We start from the raw sequence: 19339 nt of genomic DNA, 5'->3' as shown, positions 1-19339 counted from the left end.
AGAGATAAAAGTTGTCAGGGCTGCCAACAGTTTGGGCTAGTGAATGGGGCATGAGCTTAGGAATAATCAAGTCAGGGTCTCAATCTCCAGTCCCAAATGAGTTAGGGTAGGGCAGCCAAAATAACAATAGCTTATAAAAGATAAAAGTTTATTTCTCTTGCTTATTAAGGTCCAAATGGATAGGTCAGGGCTGTCTTGGTGATTCCACAAAAGGGCCCACAGCCCCTTCTGTTATGTTGTTATGAGTTTTGAACATGTGGCTTCCATCTTGAACTCCAAGATGGCTTCTCCAGTATGAGCATGAAGTCTGTACTTCACCCAGCAGGAAGGAAGAAAGGAAAGGACACATCTCAAACTCCACTTACCCACCATTGGCCAGAACGCAGTCACATGGCCACAGCAAGCTGCAAGGAGGATGGGAAGTACAGTGATTAGGTGAAAACCATATGCCCAACTGAACCTACTCATGAGAAAGGGAAAACAGATATTGGGACCATTGTTAGTCTCTAGCCATTTACTAGCTTCTGATCCTAACAGCTGTGTTACCATCTGTAAATTAATCCAATTAATCTCAGTATTTTTAAATCTAAATGGACAATAATGGTTTCTCTCTTACAGAAGTGTTCTCAAAATTAAATACAATTTGGAGGTGAAAAACAACTAACCCAGTCACTTAATAAGTAAATAGATCATCACATAAGTTTGTTTCTTTCTATAAAACATCACAAATGCAGAAATAAAATCTAAGCAAATTTAGTACATTGAGGCAAATAGAATTCTGAGACTGTATTTTTAATGATTAAAAAGAATGGAAAAATGAATTACTGAAAGTTTTCAAATGAATGCAATTTATTATCTTCTTGCCCTCCCCTGTTTAGTCCTCTTGAAGAATCCTGACTCATTTTTTGAAGGCTGTCATGACTTCCCAATTCTTCTACATTTCAGAGGGTCTCCCTTTGGTTCCACGTATTATGATATTCAGTCCTCATTTGGAACTAATTTGCATTCTGTTCCTGTTGCTAACTTATCTATCTTTTCCCCCATCAGATGGTGAGGGAACTCCCTGAGGGCAGATGTGGCCACTGATCCATTTTCCCATTCTTAATATTTGCCTTAATGCCTGGCATGTGGGAAGCTGGCAACAATGTTTGCTTCATTAGTTGTTTGTTGAATGAATGCAGCAAAAATGATGGCATCCGGTGAAGTATGGGTCTTCCTGGAACGTGTCCGGGTGAACAATAAGACTCATCAGAACGAGCCACATCGGGCATGATTCATTCCTTTATTCATCAAGAACCATTAACTGAGAGCCAACTTCCCACCAAATGCAGGACTGAGCATTGGGAGACTATAGTGAACAAGACACACCCTGTCACTTAACCCCACAGAATTAGGTTCTAGCAAAGTGTGGCCATGTGTTGTTTTTTCTAATTTTTAATAACTTTTAATTTTTGAATAATTTAGGCTTATAAAAACATTGCAAAGAAAGTCCAGAGTTCCTGTTTTCCTTTTGCCAAATTCCTCTAATAACATCTTACATATGTATGGTATGTTTGTCAAAACTAAGAAATTAACATTGATATGATATTATTGACGAAACAGCAGACTTATTTTGATTTCGTCACTTTATCTATCAATGCCCTTTCTCTGTCCCAGGCTCCAATCTAGTATAGCACGTTGTATTTAGCTAAGTGGTTTGTAAAGTTTGAAAAATGTACTTCCTTTAATGATGATATTTCAAGTAAATACTTTCAGTGCTTATAGTCAGTTGAAAATCTTATTTGCATTTATTTGATTTTGTGTATAAAAAAGCAATAAGGTGAAATGTAACCTATTGATGGATTCCTGGCTACAGCTTAGTTGTCTAGCTACTCTGGCCAAATTCTATTTCCTGTCTCACTGTGGTTCTGATTTAAAACCCAGTATGTTAGAGGTAACTGTCTTAACCACTTATTTTAGAAATGAGAGCAATAACTAATGAAATGTACATGGAAAATTCAAACAAGAAATAAGTTCCTTTATTAAGTTTTCGTAAGTCAAAACAAGCAGGAAGGAGAATAGTATTAAGACTAATTCAGATTTGCTTTCTGTGAAAATCTAAAATCTGGATTTTTTTTCTCTTTTCTCTTGGTCTAAGGAGTAAGTATCAATAAGGCATAATTTAAATGTAATTTTGTGAATGTGTGTGGAAAATACAAATCAGGGATTCAGCCTTAACAAAGGTAACTTTTCTGAAGACTTGTTAATCCCCCTTTGTACTCTTAAATCTTCACTCTTATAAGATGTCATACTGTACACTATATTATAAAAAATTATATTTGCCACTGAGTAAAAAAAAAAATAGCAATAAGGGGTGGTGCGACGCTGGCTGAGTGGCAGAATTCTCGCTTGCCATGCCAGAGACCCAGGTTCATTTCCCAGTGCCTGCCACGCAAAAAAAAAAATAAATAAAATGAAATGAAAAAGCCATAAGTCTTAGTGTCTCATTTTAAAAGTCTGTGAATAATTTTTTCAAGTTCTTCCTCAAGTATTGTGTGTTCTAGTAATTTCTTTAGCATTTTTCCAAAAGTAATGCAAAAGTAAACTTTGATATTGCTGGTGTTTGCATTTACAATGCTTACTAAGTAGGATCTGGCTAAGGGAGAACTCAGTATATGAACATGGTCACCTTGGAGCGGAGGTTTTGCAGTGTACCAACCTGTCTCCCACCACGCCACCTCGATGAGAGAATAAATAGAAGAGAATGATCTTCTATTCATCTGCTTCTACTGCTAGCTCCTGTTCTAGGATGAGAGTAGTATTTTCCATGGCCAGAAGAGCACTAGGAGTGACCAAGAGGTCACTGGGAGAAGCCTTTATTTTATCTTTGTCACACAGAAAATATAAGTATCATTCTCCTGAAACCTGGCTAACCTACATTTCCTTCAAATACTCAAAGGGCCTTTGATTATTTACATTCCTGGCTTCTGCAAAAATATTAGGAACGATCTGAAAGTTCTTATTTATTTTTGGAGGAAAGGAAAAATTAGGTTAACAATGAAGGTAGGCTGAAAATTATGTGTAGGGAAGAAACAATATTTGTGATTAGGCTGAATGCTCGCTGGCTGGATTCACTTTTTCTTTTTTTTGGCATGGGCAGCTTCCGGGAATCACACCCAGGTCTCTGGCATGGCAGGCGAGAATTCTGCCACAGAGTCAACGTTGCCCGCACTTCACTTTTTTTTAAACTGTGCATTTTTGGAGAGAGAAAGAAAGAAAAGTGGAGATGAATTATTTAGTTTTTGTTCTTTGGTCTATACCTTTAGTTGCTTCTTCCTGTGTTTGAGGAACAAAATAATTCTGCATTTTGTTTCTATGATAATCATCGCTTACTTTGAACCATATTTTACATGTAGAAAACAGATATTTTTCCCAACTCCAAGGGAATGGCTGTACTTTCTACTATCAATTAAGGAGAAGAAGAATGGTGCAGTCAAGGTTAATTGGTTAAATACTACAAGATTGATGAATTAAAAAATCAACTTGTACAACAAATTCATATGACTTACAAGTATGGTTTTTGCCAACAAAGAAGTAAAACACATCATATAAGATTAAAAGTTATAAATAAATTATTATAAGTAAAAATAAACTTATAAATAAACTAGACAGGATTCAATTTCTTTATGTCAAGATTCAGAATAAATAAAAATCTGACAAAAAAGACCATTACTGTGTAATGGTTAATGTTTATAATCTCAGGTCTTCAGGGCAGATGACTACTCAATATTTCTGGGGCTCCGTTCTTCTCTCATATGACAATATGTTAAAGACAGTTTTAGGCTTTGTGTTTCAATAGCTCAAAGATTCTCCTCCTCTTGTTTCCCATAGCCGAAAAATTATAGTTAAAATATAGTTTTTTTGGGGGGGAGGAGGGCATGGTCCAGGAATTGAACCTGGATCTCTCACTTGAAAGGTAGGCATTCTAACCACCAAACTACTTATAAAATGTAGTTTTAACATAATTCAAGTCAACTAGAGTATTGGGGATTTATGTATTCTTTTCTTATTTACTTTGGACTCATAGGGCTTATTTATATGGGTCAACTCATGGCAGGATCCAGCATAATGGGAAGGGCACATGGCCAAAAACCAGGGAGCCAAGCAACTCTCTGTATTAGCTTTCTATTGCTGTGTAACAAATTATCACAAATTTAGCAGCTTAAAATAATACCAATCTATAAATCTCAGAAGAATGAGTGGGCTCAGCTGAGTTTTCTACTTAGAGTCTCACAAGGCTGAAATCAAGGTGTCGGGAAAGCTGCAATCCCATCTAGAGGATCTGGGAAGAATCCACTTCCAAGCTCATTCAGATTGTTTTCAGAATCTAGTTCCTCTTGGTTGTAGGACCGAGGTGCCTGTTTCCTTGCTGACTAAGTCACTCTAAGCTCCTCGAGGCCACTCTTAGGTCCCTATCATGTGGCCTCCATCTTGTTTTTTTTTAATTTTTTATTAATAAAACCAATCAACATACAATATGAGCATTCTTTTTTTTGTCATCACATAGTTATATATTCATCATCATGATAATTTCTTAGAACATTTGCATCAATTTAGAAAAAGAAAACAGAAAAAATTTCATACATACCATACCCCTTACCTCTCCCCTCTGACCGACCAACAGCATTTCAATCTACTAAATTTATTTTAACATTTGTTCCCCCTATTACCCATCTATTTTTAATCCATATGTTTTACTCATCTGTCCATAAGGTAGATAAAAGAAGTATCAGACACAAGGTTTTCACAATCACACAGTCACATTGCGAAAGCTGTATCATTATACAATCATCTTCAAAAAACATGGCTACTGGAACACAGCTCTACATTTTCAGGCAGTTCCCTCCAGCCTCTCTATTATGCCTTAACTAAAAAGGTGATATCTATTTAATGTGTAAGAATAACCTTCAGGATAACCTCTCTACTCTGTTTGGAATCTCTCAGCTATTGACACTTTATTTGGTCTCATTTCGTCTTCCCCCTTTCAGTCAGGAAGGTTTTCTCAATCCCTTGATGCTGAGTCTCAGCTCATTCTAAGATTTCTGTCCCATGTTGCCAGGAAGGTCCACACCCCTGGGAGTCATGTCCCATGTAGACAAGGGAGGGCAGTGAGTTTGCTTGTTGTGTTGGCTGGAGAGAGAGGCCACATCTGAGCAACAAAAGAGGTTCTCTTGGGGGTGACTCTTAAGCCTCATTTTTTTTTTTTTATTTTAATGGGCAGGCACCGGGAATCAAACCTCGGTCTCTGGCATGGCAGGCAAGAATTCTGCCTGCTGAGACACTATGGCCCACCCACTTAGGCCTAATTTTAAGTAGGTTTGGCCTATCCTTTGTGGGGCTAAGTTTCATATGAACAAACTCCCAGGATTGGGGGCTCAGCCTGTAACTTTGGTTGTCTGCACTGCTTGTGAGAATATCAAGAATCCAAGTTGGGGAAATTGAATTTTCCCCCTTTCTCACCATTCCCCAAAGTGGACTTTGCAAATACTTTTTTATTCACTGTTCAAATCCTTCTGGGATTTATCGGGGCATCACTCTGGACAAACCTACAAAATCTCATGCCCTACTCAAGGTTCCATATACTTATGGTGTTCAATTAAGTTGTCCACATAAGTTATATTAGTAAATCCACTAGTCAAAATATAAATTTTGTACCAAATAAATATTTTTTGCTTTAGTCTCACACATAAGTTAAAGTTTTAAAATATTAAATACCATCTGTTTTCAAAACCCTGCATTATTGACATTCCTTTGTTCTTCCTCATGCAAAACATTTTTAAATTTGTACATTTAGTCACTATCATCATACACTCCAGGCATTCCTAGATTATACCATCTCAGTCTTTATCGTAAATCTTTCCTTCTGATTTCATTTGTGCCCCCAGGCCTCCTCCTCCTATCATTTTCACATTCAGCTTCATTCAGTGTTCTAACATAATTGTATTACAGTTAGGTAGTATTGTGCTATCCATTTCTGAATTTTTACAATCAGTCCCATTGCACAAACTGTATCCCTTCAGCTCCAATTACCCAATATCTACCTTATTTCTATCCCTTGATGACCTCTGTTCTTAACTGAAATTATCCAAGTTCATTCATTAATGTTAGTTCTTATTCGTGAGACCATACTGTAGTTGTCCTTTTGTTTCTGGCTAATCTCACTCAGCATAATGTCCTTTAGGTTCATCCATGTTGTTACATACTTCATAACTTTATTCTGTCTTACAGCTGCACAATATTCCATCATACGTACTGTCATGGTTAGGGACAGGTGTCAACTTGGCCAAGTTGTGGTACCTGTTCATCTGATTGGGCAAGCGCTGGCCTGTCTGTTGCAATGAGGACATTTCATAGGATTAGGTCATGATCACGTCAGCTACATCCACAGCTGATTCCATTTGTAATCAGCCAAAGGGGAGTGTCTTCTGCAATTAGTGATGCTAAATCCAATCATGGGAAGCCTTTTAAGGAGGACTCAGAGGAGACAGGTTGCATTCCTGCTTTGGCTGGTGAGCCTCTCCTGTGGAGTTCGTCCAGGCCATCCATTGGAGTCATCGGCTTCGCAGCCTGCCCTGTGGATTTTGGACTCTGCGTTCCCACGGTCACGTGAGACACTTTCATAAATTTTATATTTGCAAGTGTTCCCTGTTGGTTCTGTTTCTCTAGAGAACCCTAACTAATACATGTACATACCACAGCTTGTTTAGCCACTTGTCTGTTGATGGACATTTTGGTTGTTTCCATCTCTTGGCAATTGTAAATAATGCTGCTATAAACATTGGTGTGTAAATGTCCTTTTGTGCCCTTGCTCTTGTGTCCTCTGAGCAGATACCTAGCAATGGTATTGCCAGGTCATATGGCAATTCTATACTTAGCTTCCTGAGGAGCTGCCAAACTGCCTTCCACAGCAATTGTACCATTTGACATTCCCACCAAGAGTGGATAAGTGTGCCTCTTTCTCCACATACTCTCCAGCACTTGTTGTTTTCTGTTTTATTGATAATGGCCATTCTGGTGAGTGTGAGATGATATCTCATTGTGGTTTTGATTTGCATTTCCCTAATAACCAGGGAAGTCGAGCATCTTTTCATGTGCCATTTGGCCATCTGTATTTCCTCTTCTGAGAAGTATCTGTTCACATCTTTTGCCTATTTTGTAATTGGGTTCTCTGTCTTTTTGTTGTTGAATTGAACAATCTCTTTATATACTCTGGATACTAGACTATCTGATATATCATTTCCAAATATTGTCTCCCATTGTGTAGGCTGCCTTTTTACTTTCTTGACAAAGTTTTTTGATTCACAAAAGTGTTTAATTTTGAGGAGTTCCCATTTATTTATTTCTTTCTTCAATGCTCATGCTTTGGGTGTAAGGTCTAGGAAACCATCTCCTATTATAAGATTTATAAGATATTTCCCTACATTTTCCTCTAATAGTTTTGTGGTCTTAGATCTAATGTTCAGGTCTTTGATCCATTTTGAGTTAGTTTTTGTGTAGGGTGTGAGATATAAATCCTCTTTCATTCTTTTGCATGTGGATATCCCATTCTCTAGGTACCATTTATTGAAGAGACGTTCTGTCCTAGGTGAGTTGGCTTGACTGCCTTATCAAAGATCAATTGTCCATAGATGAGAGAGTCTGTATCTGAACACTCTATTCGATTCCATTGGTCAGTATATCTATCTTTATGCCAATACCATGCTGTTTTGACCACTGTAGCTTTGTAATATGCCTTAAAGTCAGGTAACATGAGACCTCCGACTTCATTTTTCTTTCTCAGGATACTTTTAGCTATTCGAGACAACCTGCCCTTCCAGATAAATTTGGTTATTGCTATTTCTGAAAAGTAAGCTTTTGGAATGTTAATTGGTATTGCATTGAATCTGTAAATCAATTTAGGTAGACTTGACATCTTAACTATATTTAGTCTTCCAATCCATGAACACGGTATGCCCTTCCATTTATTTAGGTCTTCTGTGATTTCTTTTAACAATTTCTTGTGTTTTCTCTGTATAGGTCTTTTGTCTCTTTAGTTAAATTTATTCCTAAATATTTTATTCTTTTGGTTGCAATTGTAAATGGAATTTTTTTCATGATTTCCACCTCAGATTGTTCATTACTAGTGTATAGAAACACTACAGATTTTCGAGTGTTAATCTTGTACCTGCCACTTTGCTGTACTAATTTATTAGCCCTGGTAGTTTTGCTGTGGGTTTTTCGGGGGTTTTGACATATAGTATCATATCATCTGCAAACAGCAAGAGTTTTACTTCTTCCTTTCCAATTTTGATGCCTTGTATTTCTTTTCTTGTCTATTTTCTCTGGCTAAAACTTCCAACACAATGTTGAATAACGATGGTAATAATGAACATCCTTATCTTGTTCCTGATCTTAGGGGTAAAGCTTCAGTTTTTCCCCATTGAGGATGATGTTAGTTGTGGGTTTTTCATATATTCCCATTATCATGTTGAGGAAGTTCCCTTCTTTTCCTATTCTTTGAAGTGTTTTCAAAAGGAAAGGATGTTGAATTTTGTCAAATGCCTTTTCTGCATCAATCAAGATGATCATGTGGTTTTTCTGCTTTGATTTTTGATATGATGTATTACATTAATTGATTTTCTTGTGTTGAACCATCCTTGCATACCTGGGATGAATCCTACTTGGTCATGGTGTATAATTTTTTTAATATGCTGCTGGATTCGATTTGCAAGAATTCTGTTTTTTTCCCTGGATTTTTGCATATATATTCGTAAGAGAGATTGATCTGTAGTTTTCTTTTATTGTAATATCTTTGTCTGGCTTTGGTGATGCGGGCTTCGTAGAATGAGTTAGGTAGCTTTCCCTCCTCTTCAATTTTTTTGAAGAGTTTGAGCAGGATTGGTACTAATTCTTTCTTGAATGTTTGGTAGAATTCACATGTGAAGCCATCTGGTCCTGGACTTTTCTTTTGGGGAGCTTCTTAATGACTGATTCAATTTCTTTACTTGTGATTGGTTTGTTGAGGTGATCTATTTCTTCTTGAGTCAATGTTGGTTGTTCATACCTTTCTAGGAAGTTGTCCATTTCATCTACATTGTTGAGTTTATTAGCATAAAGTTGTTCAGAGTATCCTCTCATTACTTCCTTTATTTCTGTGGGGTCAGTGGTTGTGTCTCCCCTTCCATTTTTTATTTTATTTATTTGCATCCTCTCTCTTCTTCTTTTTGTCAACCTCGCTGAGGGTTCATCAATCTTACTGATTTTCTATGGAACCAACTTCTGGTTTTGTTGATTTTCTCGATTGTTTTCGTGTCCTCAATTTCATTTATTTCTGCTCTAATCTTCATTATTTCTTTCCTTTTGCTTGTTTTGGGGTTAGTATGCTGTTTTTTCTCTAGTTCTTCCAAGTGGACAGTTAATTCCTCCATTTTCCCCCTTTCTTCTTTTTTGATATAGGCATTTAGGGTGATAAATTTTCCATTTAGCACTGCCTTTGCTGCAGCCCATAAATTTTCATATGTCATATTTTCATTTTCATTTGCCTTGAGATATGTACTGATTTCTCTTGTAATTTCTTCCTTGACCCACTGGTTATTTAAGCATGTGTTGTTGAGCCTCTATATATTTGTGAATTTTCTGGCTCTCTCTCTGCCTATTATTGATTCCCAACGTCATTCCTTTATGATCTGAGAAAGTGTTTTGTATGATTTCAATCTTTTTAAATTTATTGAGACTTGCTTTGTGACCCAGCATATGGTCTATCCTTGAGAATGATCCATGAGCACTTGAGAAAAAGGTATATCCTGCTGTTGTGGGGTGTCATGTTCTGTATATGTCTGTTAAGTCTAGCTCATGTATTGTATTATTCAAATTCTCTGTTTCTTTATTGATCCTCTGTCTAGATGTTCTGTCCATTGATGAGAGTGGGAAATTGAAGTCTCCAACTATTATGGTAGATGTGTCTATTTCTCTTTTCAGTGTTTGCCTCATGTATTTTGGAGCATTCTGGCTCGGTGCATAAGTATTTATGATTGTTGTGTCTTTTTGTTGAATTTTTCCTTTTATTAATACATAATGTCCTTCTGTGTCTCTTTTAACTGTTTTACTTTTGAAGTCTAATTTGTTGGATATTAGCATAACTACTCCTGCTCTTTTCTGATTGTTATTTGCATGAAATACCTATTCCCAACCTATCATTTTCAACCTATGTTTATCCTTGGGTCTAAGATGCATTTCCTGTAGACAGCATATAGATGTGTCCTGTTTTTTAACCCATCCTGCCAGTCTATGTGTTTTGATTGGGGAGCTTAATACATTAACATTTAGTGTTATTACTGTACAGGCAGCACTTTCTTCTACCATTTTGCCTTTTGGATTTTGCAAGTCACACTAATTTTCCTTCTTTTTACCTTTACTAATAGTTTTCATTTCTACACTCGTCTGCACACCTCTCTCTCCTGTCTTTTCATATCTGTCTCTAGTGCTCCCTTTAGTATTTCTTGCAGAGCTGATCTTTTCTTGGTCACAAATTCTGTCAATGATTTTTTGTCTGAAAATGTTTTAATTTCTCCCCCATTTTCAAAGGACAGTTTTTCTGGACATAGAGTTCTTGGTTGGCAGTTTTTCTCTTTTAATAATTTAAATATATTATCCCACTGTCTACTCACCTCCATGGTTTCTGCTGAGAAATCTACATATAGTCTTATTGGGCTTCTCTTGTATGTGATGGATAGCTTTTCTCTTGCTGTTTTCAAGATTCTCTCTTTCTCTTTGACATCTGACATTCTGATTAGTAAGTGTCTTGGAGTACATCTATTTGGATCTATTCTGTTTGGGGTATGCTGCACTACTTGGATCTGTAATTTTAAGTCTTTCGTAAAAGTTGGGAAATTTTCAGTGATAATTTCCTCCATTAGTTTTTCTCTTGCTTTTCCCTTCTCTTCTCCTTCTGGGACATCCACAACATGTATATTCATGCACTTCATGTTATCATTCAATTCCCTGAGTTCCTGCTCATATTTTTCCATTCTCTTCCCTATATTTTCTTTTGCTTGTCAGATTTCAGATGTCCCATCCTCTAGTTCACTAATCCTATCTTCTGCTTCTTGAAATCTGACATTGTAAGTTTCTATTGTTTTTTTCATTTCTTCTACTGTGTCTTTCATTCCCATAAGTTCTGTGATTTGTTTTTTCAGATTTTCAATTTCTTCTTTTTGTTCATTCCTTGCCTTCTTTATATTTTCCCTCAATTCATTGATTTGATTTTTGATGAGATTTTCCATATCTGTTTGACCATTCTGAATTAATTGTTTCAACTCCTGTATCTCATTTGAATTGTTGGTTTGTTCCTTTGATTGGGCCATATCTTCAATTTTCCTAGTATTATTCATTATTTTTTGCTAGCATTTAGGCATTTAATTACCTTAATAGTTTATTCTGGAGATTGTTTTCACTTTTTTTCCCTAGGATTTTCTTGCTGGATGAATTTGTTGTCTATCTGTTCTTTGACATTCAGTTCCGCTTATTCTGGACCTCTAACTTAGGTTTTCTTTAACAGATCAGAACTTTTCAGTTCTTATTTTCTTGTTTCTTGCCCTGCCTGTATGGTGCCTTTTCCATCCTTAGGAGGGCCTACTTAGGTATTATAGACCCCAGCCAGATTTTCCCAGACCAATCTGGCCTCCTGTCAGGAAGAAAGTTTCACCTGCATCAATTTTCCCTGAAGGTGAGACCCCCAGATTGAAAGCCTTTCCTATGAAGCCTCTGGGAACTCATTTTTTCCTATCCTGCCCAGTATGTGGCAATTCTCTGCCTGCAAGTCCCACCAGCATAAGGTCATGTGGTACATTTAACTTCAGTAGACTCTCCCTGCTGAGGGCATGGTGGAGACAGAGGAGAGGTTGTAGTCTGGTTTTAATCGCTTCACTTTTCCAGACCTTGGGGTCTGAACTCCTTGAGGGAAGGATTCCACCTGAGCTGGGCCCCCCCCCTCTTCTGGGGAAGGTACAGTCTCCAGACAAACACTCAAACAAGCTTAATTCTGACTATGCCTGGGGCAGTGGAGCTTGAGAAGCCATGCAGCTGTATGCAAAGAGTAGTCAAGTCAAAGAAACACAGCCACCAAAATGAAAGAAAAAAATCCTTTTTAGAGCAGGACTCCTATTCCTTGGGTTTGCCAATCAAGAGCCTAAGTTGGTACATTGCTCTGTGTATCTCCAGGTCTTATGTGCCCCCTCCTTTCCTTCAGGGCCTAGACCTCATCATTATTTATTTATTTTTTCTGTCAGCCCTGCTCTATTTGTGCCGGGGCAAAAATCAATGACCTCCACTTTTACTCAAGGTTCAACTGAGCTGGGGGCCTATTTTTAGCAGTCAGAATTTGTTAATGAATTCCACAATTGGAGTTTGGTTGTGCTCAGCCCCTGCTGCTGATAAACTATCTTTCCTCTCCCTTCTGAGAAGCGACCTGTGGGGGATGGACACTGGCCACTGCAGCTTGGGAAACTCATGGGTCTGGGTGGGCTCATAGCCCATCCAGCTGGTCCAGACTGGTGTGCACTGTGTATCCGGTCACTGATGTGGCCCCAGCAGTTGTTCTGTACTGTTCCTGGCTATTTATTAGCCGATCTGGAGGACAAACTAAATCCCACACCTTGCTAAACCACCATCTTGGCAAATCCTCTGGCCTCCATCTTTAAGGTTAATAATGGCACATTAAATCCTTTCTGTTCTTCAAATTTCTCTGACTTCCCCTTCTGCTACCAGCTGGAGAAATTGCTCTGCTTGTGAAGAGTGCATAAGATTATGCTAGGCCTACCTCAGTAATCTCCCTTTTGAGTAACTCAAAGTCAACTGATTAGTAACTTTAATCAAATCTGCAAAATCCAGTTTTCCATGTAATATGTTCATGAGAGTAACACCAGAAGGCAGAGATCATTTGGGACATCAGCCTACCATACTCTCAGAGACAAGAAATTTAATAATTTTAATTATCTATGGGCTGGTTTAGATCTGTGGCTCCTGACCTTGGGTAGTGGCCTATCATTCAAAGACAGAAAGGTAGACACTGCTCATATCTTAGTCCAAAGCACCATGCCCAGTCCCTTCTTCGTTATGTCGCCAAAGCCCCATTCTAGGTCTGACATTGCTACGTATCTACACATAGCATACCTCCTATGAGGCTACTCCATAGAGTCCTAGATCTCATGTCCAGGAAGAGTGACCCTGTGTGATGGGCAACTGACATACATAATGGCACAGTGTGTATGTTGGCTTCTGCAGCTGGTGGGAGTCTGCATGAAAGATCACATCTCTGTATCATGTTTTATTCCAGACTCAGAAAGCAATGACAATGAAATCACTGATGAGGGTGCTGATGGGTATGCCTCCCCACTACCGCTGGCTTTGTATCAGCCACCTCATTGGATGGACTGCGTTCCTCTCCAACATGCTCTTCTTCACGGATTTCGTGGGCCAGGTAACCCACACATCTGTGCACATGCTCATTAACTCACACATCAGCCCCTCAAACAGCAGCTATTGAACCTCTTGTGGCTTAGCTTCTATAATAGACATAGCAATAGTGTAGGAATCAGTATACCTTTAAGGAATTGGCTTACAGTCAGGTTCTAGAGGCAAAACAACTATACCCCAGACAAGTATGGAGCCATCCAGCACTTGATCAAATATAACAAATAGGGAAAAATCGATGTGAGCTCAACAGTCGTGGCAGACTTAATAAAAGAGGCGCAATATAATCTGGGCCTTGAAGCATGAATAGGAGTCAGAAAGGTAGAGGTGAGGAAGAAAACACTCCAACCAAGAATAGGAATGGCATGTGTAGAGATGAGTCAGAAGCCATTGGCTATAACAGGAGATGGGCGGTGGCAGAATTCCCTAATTCAGATGGGGCCAGATATGGGGTGGAGGAAGGGGTGTTAAAGAGCAAGGGAAATGTTTTGTTTAGATGATGCAATAGACATTTAGTTTTCTTGAACATTCATGAGCAGAGGTTTGATAGGATGAAAGTGGTAACTAAGTTATGACAGAATAAGCCCTATGCCCAGGGAAGGCTCATCGAGCATGTTCATGTTGTTCTCCAGGGCTGGAGAAGTCACATGTATGAGGAAGGGTCCCTACTGCACTGTATTTGGAGCTCAACAGCCCCAAATCTCTCTTTCAGATTGTGTACCATGGGGATCCCTACAGTGCACACAACTCTACGGAATTTCTCATCTATGAACGAGGGGTTGAGGTTGGATGTTGGGGTTTATGCATCAACTCTGTGTTTTCCTCACTCTACTCTTGTAAGTATCCCCATCCAATGGTGTTTTCCGCAGGGATCCAAGGTTAGAAACAGGTCATGAGAATAAACAGATGCTCAGGCCCTGGGGCATGAGGTCCATGTTTAAAGTAGTCACAAGGATGAGGTGATGATGAAGACTAGGAAGCTAGTTCAGAGTTCCTTAAACCCTTCCTGTCTAAGGTCAGGATTAGCAATAGGGATTAGGCTGGATGAGTTAGCAGGGGTGCAGGTGTGTCGAGAGATCCTTTGGGAGAAATACTAGAAGTATATTAATCACGCTAGTCTAAGCTAGGCTGCAGTAACAAATTAATCCATATCTCAGTGGCTTTATGCTACAAAGCTATTTTTCTTTCATAAGCTACATGTCCAACACAGGTCAGTAGCTATTTTTCTTTCATAAACTACAGTCCAACACAGGTTATCCAGTTACTCAGAGGGTGACAGAGGCTTTGCCATCTCAAGATGTTGCTTTAGAGGACACCATGATGGGAGAAGAGAGACTGAAAATCATGATGAACTTTTCACTACTTCAGTTTGGAAGTGACAAGTCACTCTTCACATATTATTGGCTAGTACAAGTTGCATGACCCCACCTGGGCCCTGGAAAATGTAGTTTTACATATGCACAGAAAAGAAGACCCAGCACTGTTGCTCCACAGGAAGAAAGGGGAAGTTGATAGGACCAGGAAGAGCAAGCAAATATAAAGGCGCCCCCACTGGTTACCTTCTCTGTGTCCTGTGGTCTGATCACTGGTGTTTTGATCATGTATCAGACAGATACTTGCTTTCATTCCACTTCACCCAAGATATTTTCATCAAAGCTTTAAAAGCTATCAATACTTTAGGATGAACATATGCAATTTTTGATTTTCAAATGTTTTTGGCATATAAAATGTCAATAGCATATGGTTCAACTCATTTTATTATCATAAAGAGCATTGCAAAGCTGCTATTTGTGCTCAGCTCTCTCCCTAATAAGCCACATTTCAAGCTGTGATTGTACTGCAAACAAAGGGATTTCTGCCTTTGATTTCCCCATACATCCAAACCACTTCATTGCAACCCTAGGATGTCACCCAGACTCATTTTATGCTTGCTCATGTGTATGAAAAAATCTCCAAGCTCTGTGTACAATAAATTAAATGAAAAGTCTGGCTTGTGAAATGTATGCAGGTTCCATATTTAAAGGGGAAATTTGGCTTCTAATTAGGGGTAGCAGGGGCTTCGCCCAGAGTGGGAAAAGGAGAAAAGATGGAGGAAGAACCCTGAGACCATTTTCAAAGGCCATTCACTGTGTTGCTGAAGTGTACTTCTTTTGGTGGTAGACGGTAAACATATGTTCTGAGCCCTACTCTGGTCTTTAACCTTCATATCACCATAGCACAGCAGGAAATCAGCTTCAATATCAAGAAAACCTTTGCAAAATACAGCACAATTGGAAAAGGAGACCTATATATCAACATACAAGGAATTCATGAGCCCAATAATCATAAAACAGTAAAATTTATTATTTTAAAATTTATGATAGTCAAATAGTGTGGGTTAAAGTTTAAATTCTTTAGCAAACCATTTTACCCCCTAGAGTGAACTAAAAAAAATTGCAAGGGAAGATTCAAATATCACACCTACTGTGAAATATTCTTCAACTCTTTCCCCCTGCAACTCGACTTCACCCTGGGCAGAATTGATCATATTCCTTGATTCCCAAGCATATATGTAACCCTTTATTTTTGACTCATCAGGTAACAACAGGGACAGATCCAGAATTTCTAACCAGACGAAGCTTGGTTGGGCAATCTTGCTGTTGGGATGGGCACTAGAGTAAAGTGATCAGGCACTTGTTTTCAAACTCCTTTTGCAGAACAAGCATTCTTAGATCCATAAGAATAGCAATACTGAGTACTGACATAGCGAATCGTTCATATCAAACACTACCTATTCACAGCTGGTGCTTAAATAAATCATTTCCTTCTAATCTTAAAGAGAAGAAGAGTGTGATGATATGACTAGCCCTGGGTATCTGACCCATCAGCAAGACAAGCTTGGTCCTTCAATTTATTGATTTCCCTTCATGAAGGAACCATTCTTTGACAGCCATTCAGCATTTGTACTGAAGTTATGTTTCCAAAGTCTTTTTTATCCTTCCTCGCCCTCTCCTTGGCTGGCCCATGCCTTGGAGAAGATCATTCCCTCTAGAGAATACTGATGGCATCTTTTAGATCCTGGGGTATCTTGGATAATATTGTATGCATAAATATAATCAATAAGCAAAGAGAAACTCATCTATCTTTATACTGCTCTCACTGTCAACCTTGACAATGGCCTCTAGGCATGATATAAATTTAATAGAGGAAGCAATGTTGCCTTCTTGTTGTTTCCAGAGCTTTGTCTTCCATCAGAATGATCTGAGACCACATTTAGTTTCATAATTGATTAACACATTTTAGGTTTCCTGCCTATGCAGTGTAAATCCAATAATTATTTGGAGAGGTATGGAAAATCTCAATCTTGGTTAGAGACATTTCAGGTTTCTATCATTTATCCCCTGGGTTTGTGTGTTCCTGGAGAAGGAGGCAGTTGAAAGGTAAAGAATGTAGGGATTAAAAACAACTGATTAAAAAAGGAGGGTCAAAGTTTTCTAGGGATCTTCCCTACTGCTGGGAAGAACTTCGTTAAAAGTTTTAAAATATGCATTTTAATTTTTTTTAATTAGCTCTGCATAATATATTTGTGAACACATCAAGTTTGCTGGCCAAAAGGGGCACCAAGTTAAGAGTTAACCGTCTTCAACCCAGCCTCTGTTTATTGAAATAGGGCTCGTCACCATTAATTGAATGCCTTCTGTGTTTTAGGCTTTGGATGGATGATTTTATGGATAATTTATCTCGCATCATCCTGACAACAACCCTAAAATATAGTTTTATTATTCTTGTTTTTCAGATGAGGAAGCTGAGGTTTTGAGAAGTTAAGAAACTTGTTAACAGAGAGAGAGGGAAGCAGTGTTGGAGAGATGCTGATTGTGGTGGGGGGCTCAGAGAAGGAACCCTTTACCGCTTTGGGAGGGGTTGGCAAGTCAGGGAAAGTGTGTGCAGATACTTGCACATTCTTTACCTCCTTCTCCAGTGTGCAGACTGCATTCCAGTGGGGGCTAAGAGACACTGGATGACTCAGATCATTCTGAAAAATTTGGGTGGTTTTAATTTTTCCAGCCTGACTTTGGGCTGTGGGGCCAGGGTAGGCTTCTATTTTTATTTTGATAATGATAGGCCAGCCCCCTCTAAATCAGAATAACCCACATTTTTCTTCCACATCTGGTTGCCCCAGGGTCAGGCAGCTAAGTCAGGCTTTTCCACCACCTCTCTTACATCCAGTTGCTATTTGGTTGCCTGATTAACAGTGCCTGGTCCTTCCATGAAAAAGTGAAACAGCCTACCAAGCCAATTTCCTTTCCTTTATGCACAAGATTTAAAACCTATTCCAAAAGCCAGCTGTTTCCAAGCACAGATAAAGAAGTCCTTTTTTCCTGACTCAGGAAGTCCCCTAAAAAAAAGCAATCTTCAAAAGAAAGGATTGTCTGAAATTGTGAAATGCTGTAAGACACTGCCAGCTGTAATCTCTTCCTTTCTTCTTCCCGCAGATGTTCAGAAAGCTTTGGTATCCTATGTCGGATTAAAGGGTCTTTACTTCATGGGTTATCTGCTGTTTGGCCTTGGAACGGGCTTTATCGGGCTCTTCCCGAACATCTCCTCCACCCTGGTCCTGTGCACCTCATTTGGGGTGATGTCCAGCACCCTGTACACCGTGCCCTTTAACCTCATTGCCAAGTACCACCGCGAGGAGGAGGAGGTATGCCTTTGAACCTCTGTCCTGGGTAACACCTGGACTCACCCGAAGCCTGGAGGGGGGTTGGTAGGAAAGTATTTAGTGGAATTGGAAAATAAGGGATCTTGAAACAGCAGCACTGAAATGCCCAACTGATGATGACCCAAGGCATGACCACCACCCCAGCCCACCCCTCTCTTCCCCTTTATTCTGAACCTTGTGCACCTGGTGAGCAGTACGGCAAGCACTGCTACCCCACTTTCGCTGATTATGAAAGGGGGTGTATTAGTTAGGGTTCTCTAGAGAAACAGAATCAACAGGGAACACTTGCAAATATAAAATTTATAAAAGTGTCTCACATGACCACAGGAATGCAGAGTCCAAAATCCGCAGGGCAGGCTGTGAAGCCGATGACTCCAATGGAAGGTCTGGATGAACTCCACAGGAGAGGCTCACCAACTGAAGCAGGAATGAAACCTGTCTCCCCTGAATCCTCCTTAAAAGGCTTCCCATGATTAGATTAAGCACAACTCATTGTAGAAGACACTCCCCTTTGGCTGATTACAAATGGAATCCGCTGTGGATGCAGTTGACGGGATCATGATCTAATTCTATGAACTGTTCTCATTGCAACAGACAGGCCAGCACTTGCCCAACCAGATAAACAGGTACCACAACTTGGCCAAGTTGACACATGTCCCTGACCATGACAGGGGGCTCAGCAATGCCCCTAAGCCCCAACCACTTCAGAAGTGCATGGTGAAATTTCTGGGATTTTATGGTTGAGGGCAGGAAATTTCCTTGGCAACATTCCTCTTGGAAATTCAGGTTTTATTGAGACCCTGTGTGCTGGTGATTAAAAAGGAAATAGAGAAGACACCCCATCGGGCTGCTTAGAGGGGCCTCTCCATCTATGCTTTGGATCTCAGGCTAGGGCAAAAGGCCATAAGCTTATAGGAACATTAAGTTGAATTTTCCTGCTCTAAAATCCACTTTTTCTCATCAAATCATGCAACTTTTCTCCATGAAAATAGGCATACAGTTCCTTAGCTGGAGCAGTGATATAAAAGCTAAAATAGTAACTCCCAGTTTAATCCATCACATCAAGAAACTTCAAAAACACTGAATATATGTCCATGTCACTGTAATTCTGGCCTTCTATTCCATCATATGACCTGGCAAACAAAGCAGGGC

The 19339-nt window shown here is 39.2% G+C and overlaps 1 protein-coding gene across 4 annotated transcripts in view; it reads left to right on the top strand.

The window, feature by feature from the left end:
- SLC45A2 (solute carrier family 45 member 2) overlaps positions 1-19339 on the top strand; it is a 41600-nt gene that overhangs the window by 20570 nt on the left and 1691 nt on the right. For 3 of the 4 annotated variants that reach the window (XM_077115141.1, XM_077115140.1, XM_077115143.1), the window contains exons 4-6: positions 13352-13495; positions 14201-14324; positions 17961-18169. In XM_077115141.1, the coding sequence (XP_076971256.1) occupies positions 13352-13495; positions 14201-14324; positions 17961-18169 (477 nt within the window). Of the gene's footprint in view, positions 1-13351; positions 13496-14200; positions 14325-17960; positions 18170-18514; positions 18524-19339 lie in introns of all 4 variants that reach the window. The other variant, XM_077115142.1, reaches the window with a different exon arrangement.

The sequence above is a fragment of the Tamandua tetradactyla genome, chromosome 9 (genome assembly GCF_023851605.1).
Source record: "Tamandua tetradactyla isolate mTamTet1 chromosome 9, mTamTet1.pri, whole genome shotgun sequence".
Taxonomy (NCBI): domain Eukaryota; kingdom Metazoa; phylum Chordata; class Mammalia; order Pilosa; family Myrmecophagidae; genus Tamandua; species Tamandua tetradactyla.
The sequence above is the reverse complement of the archived record's forward strand: the minus strand, read 5'-3'. Positions and strand labels throughout refer to the sequence as shown.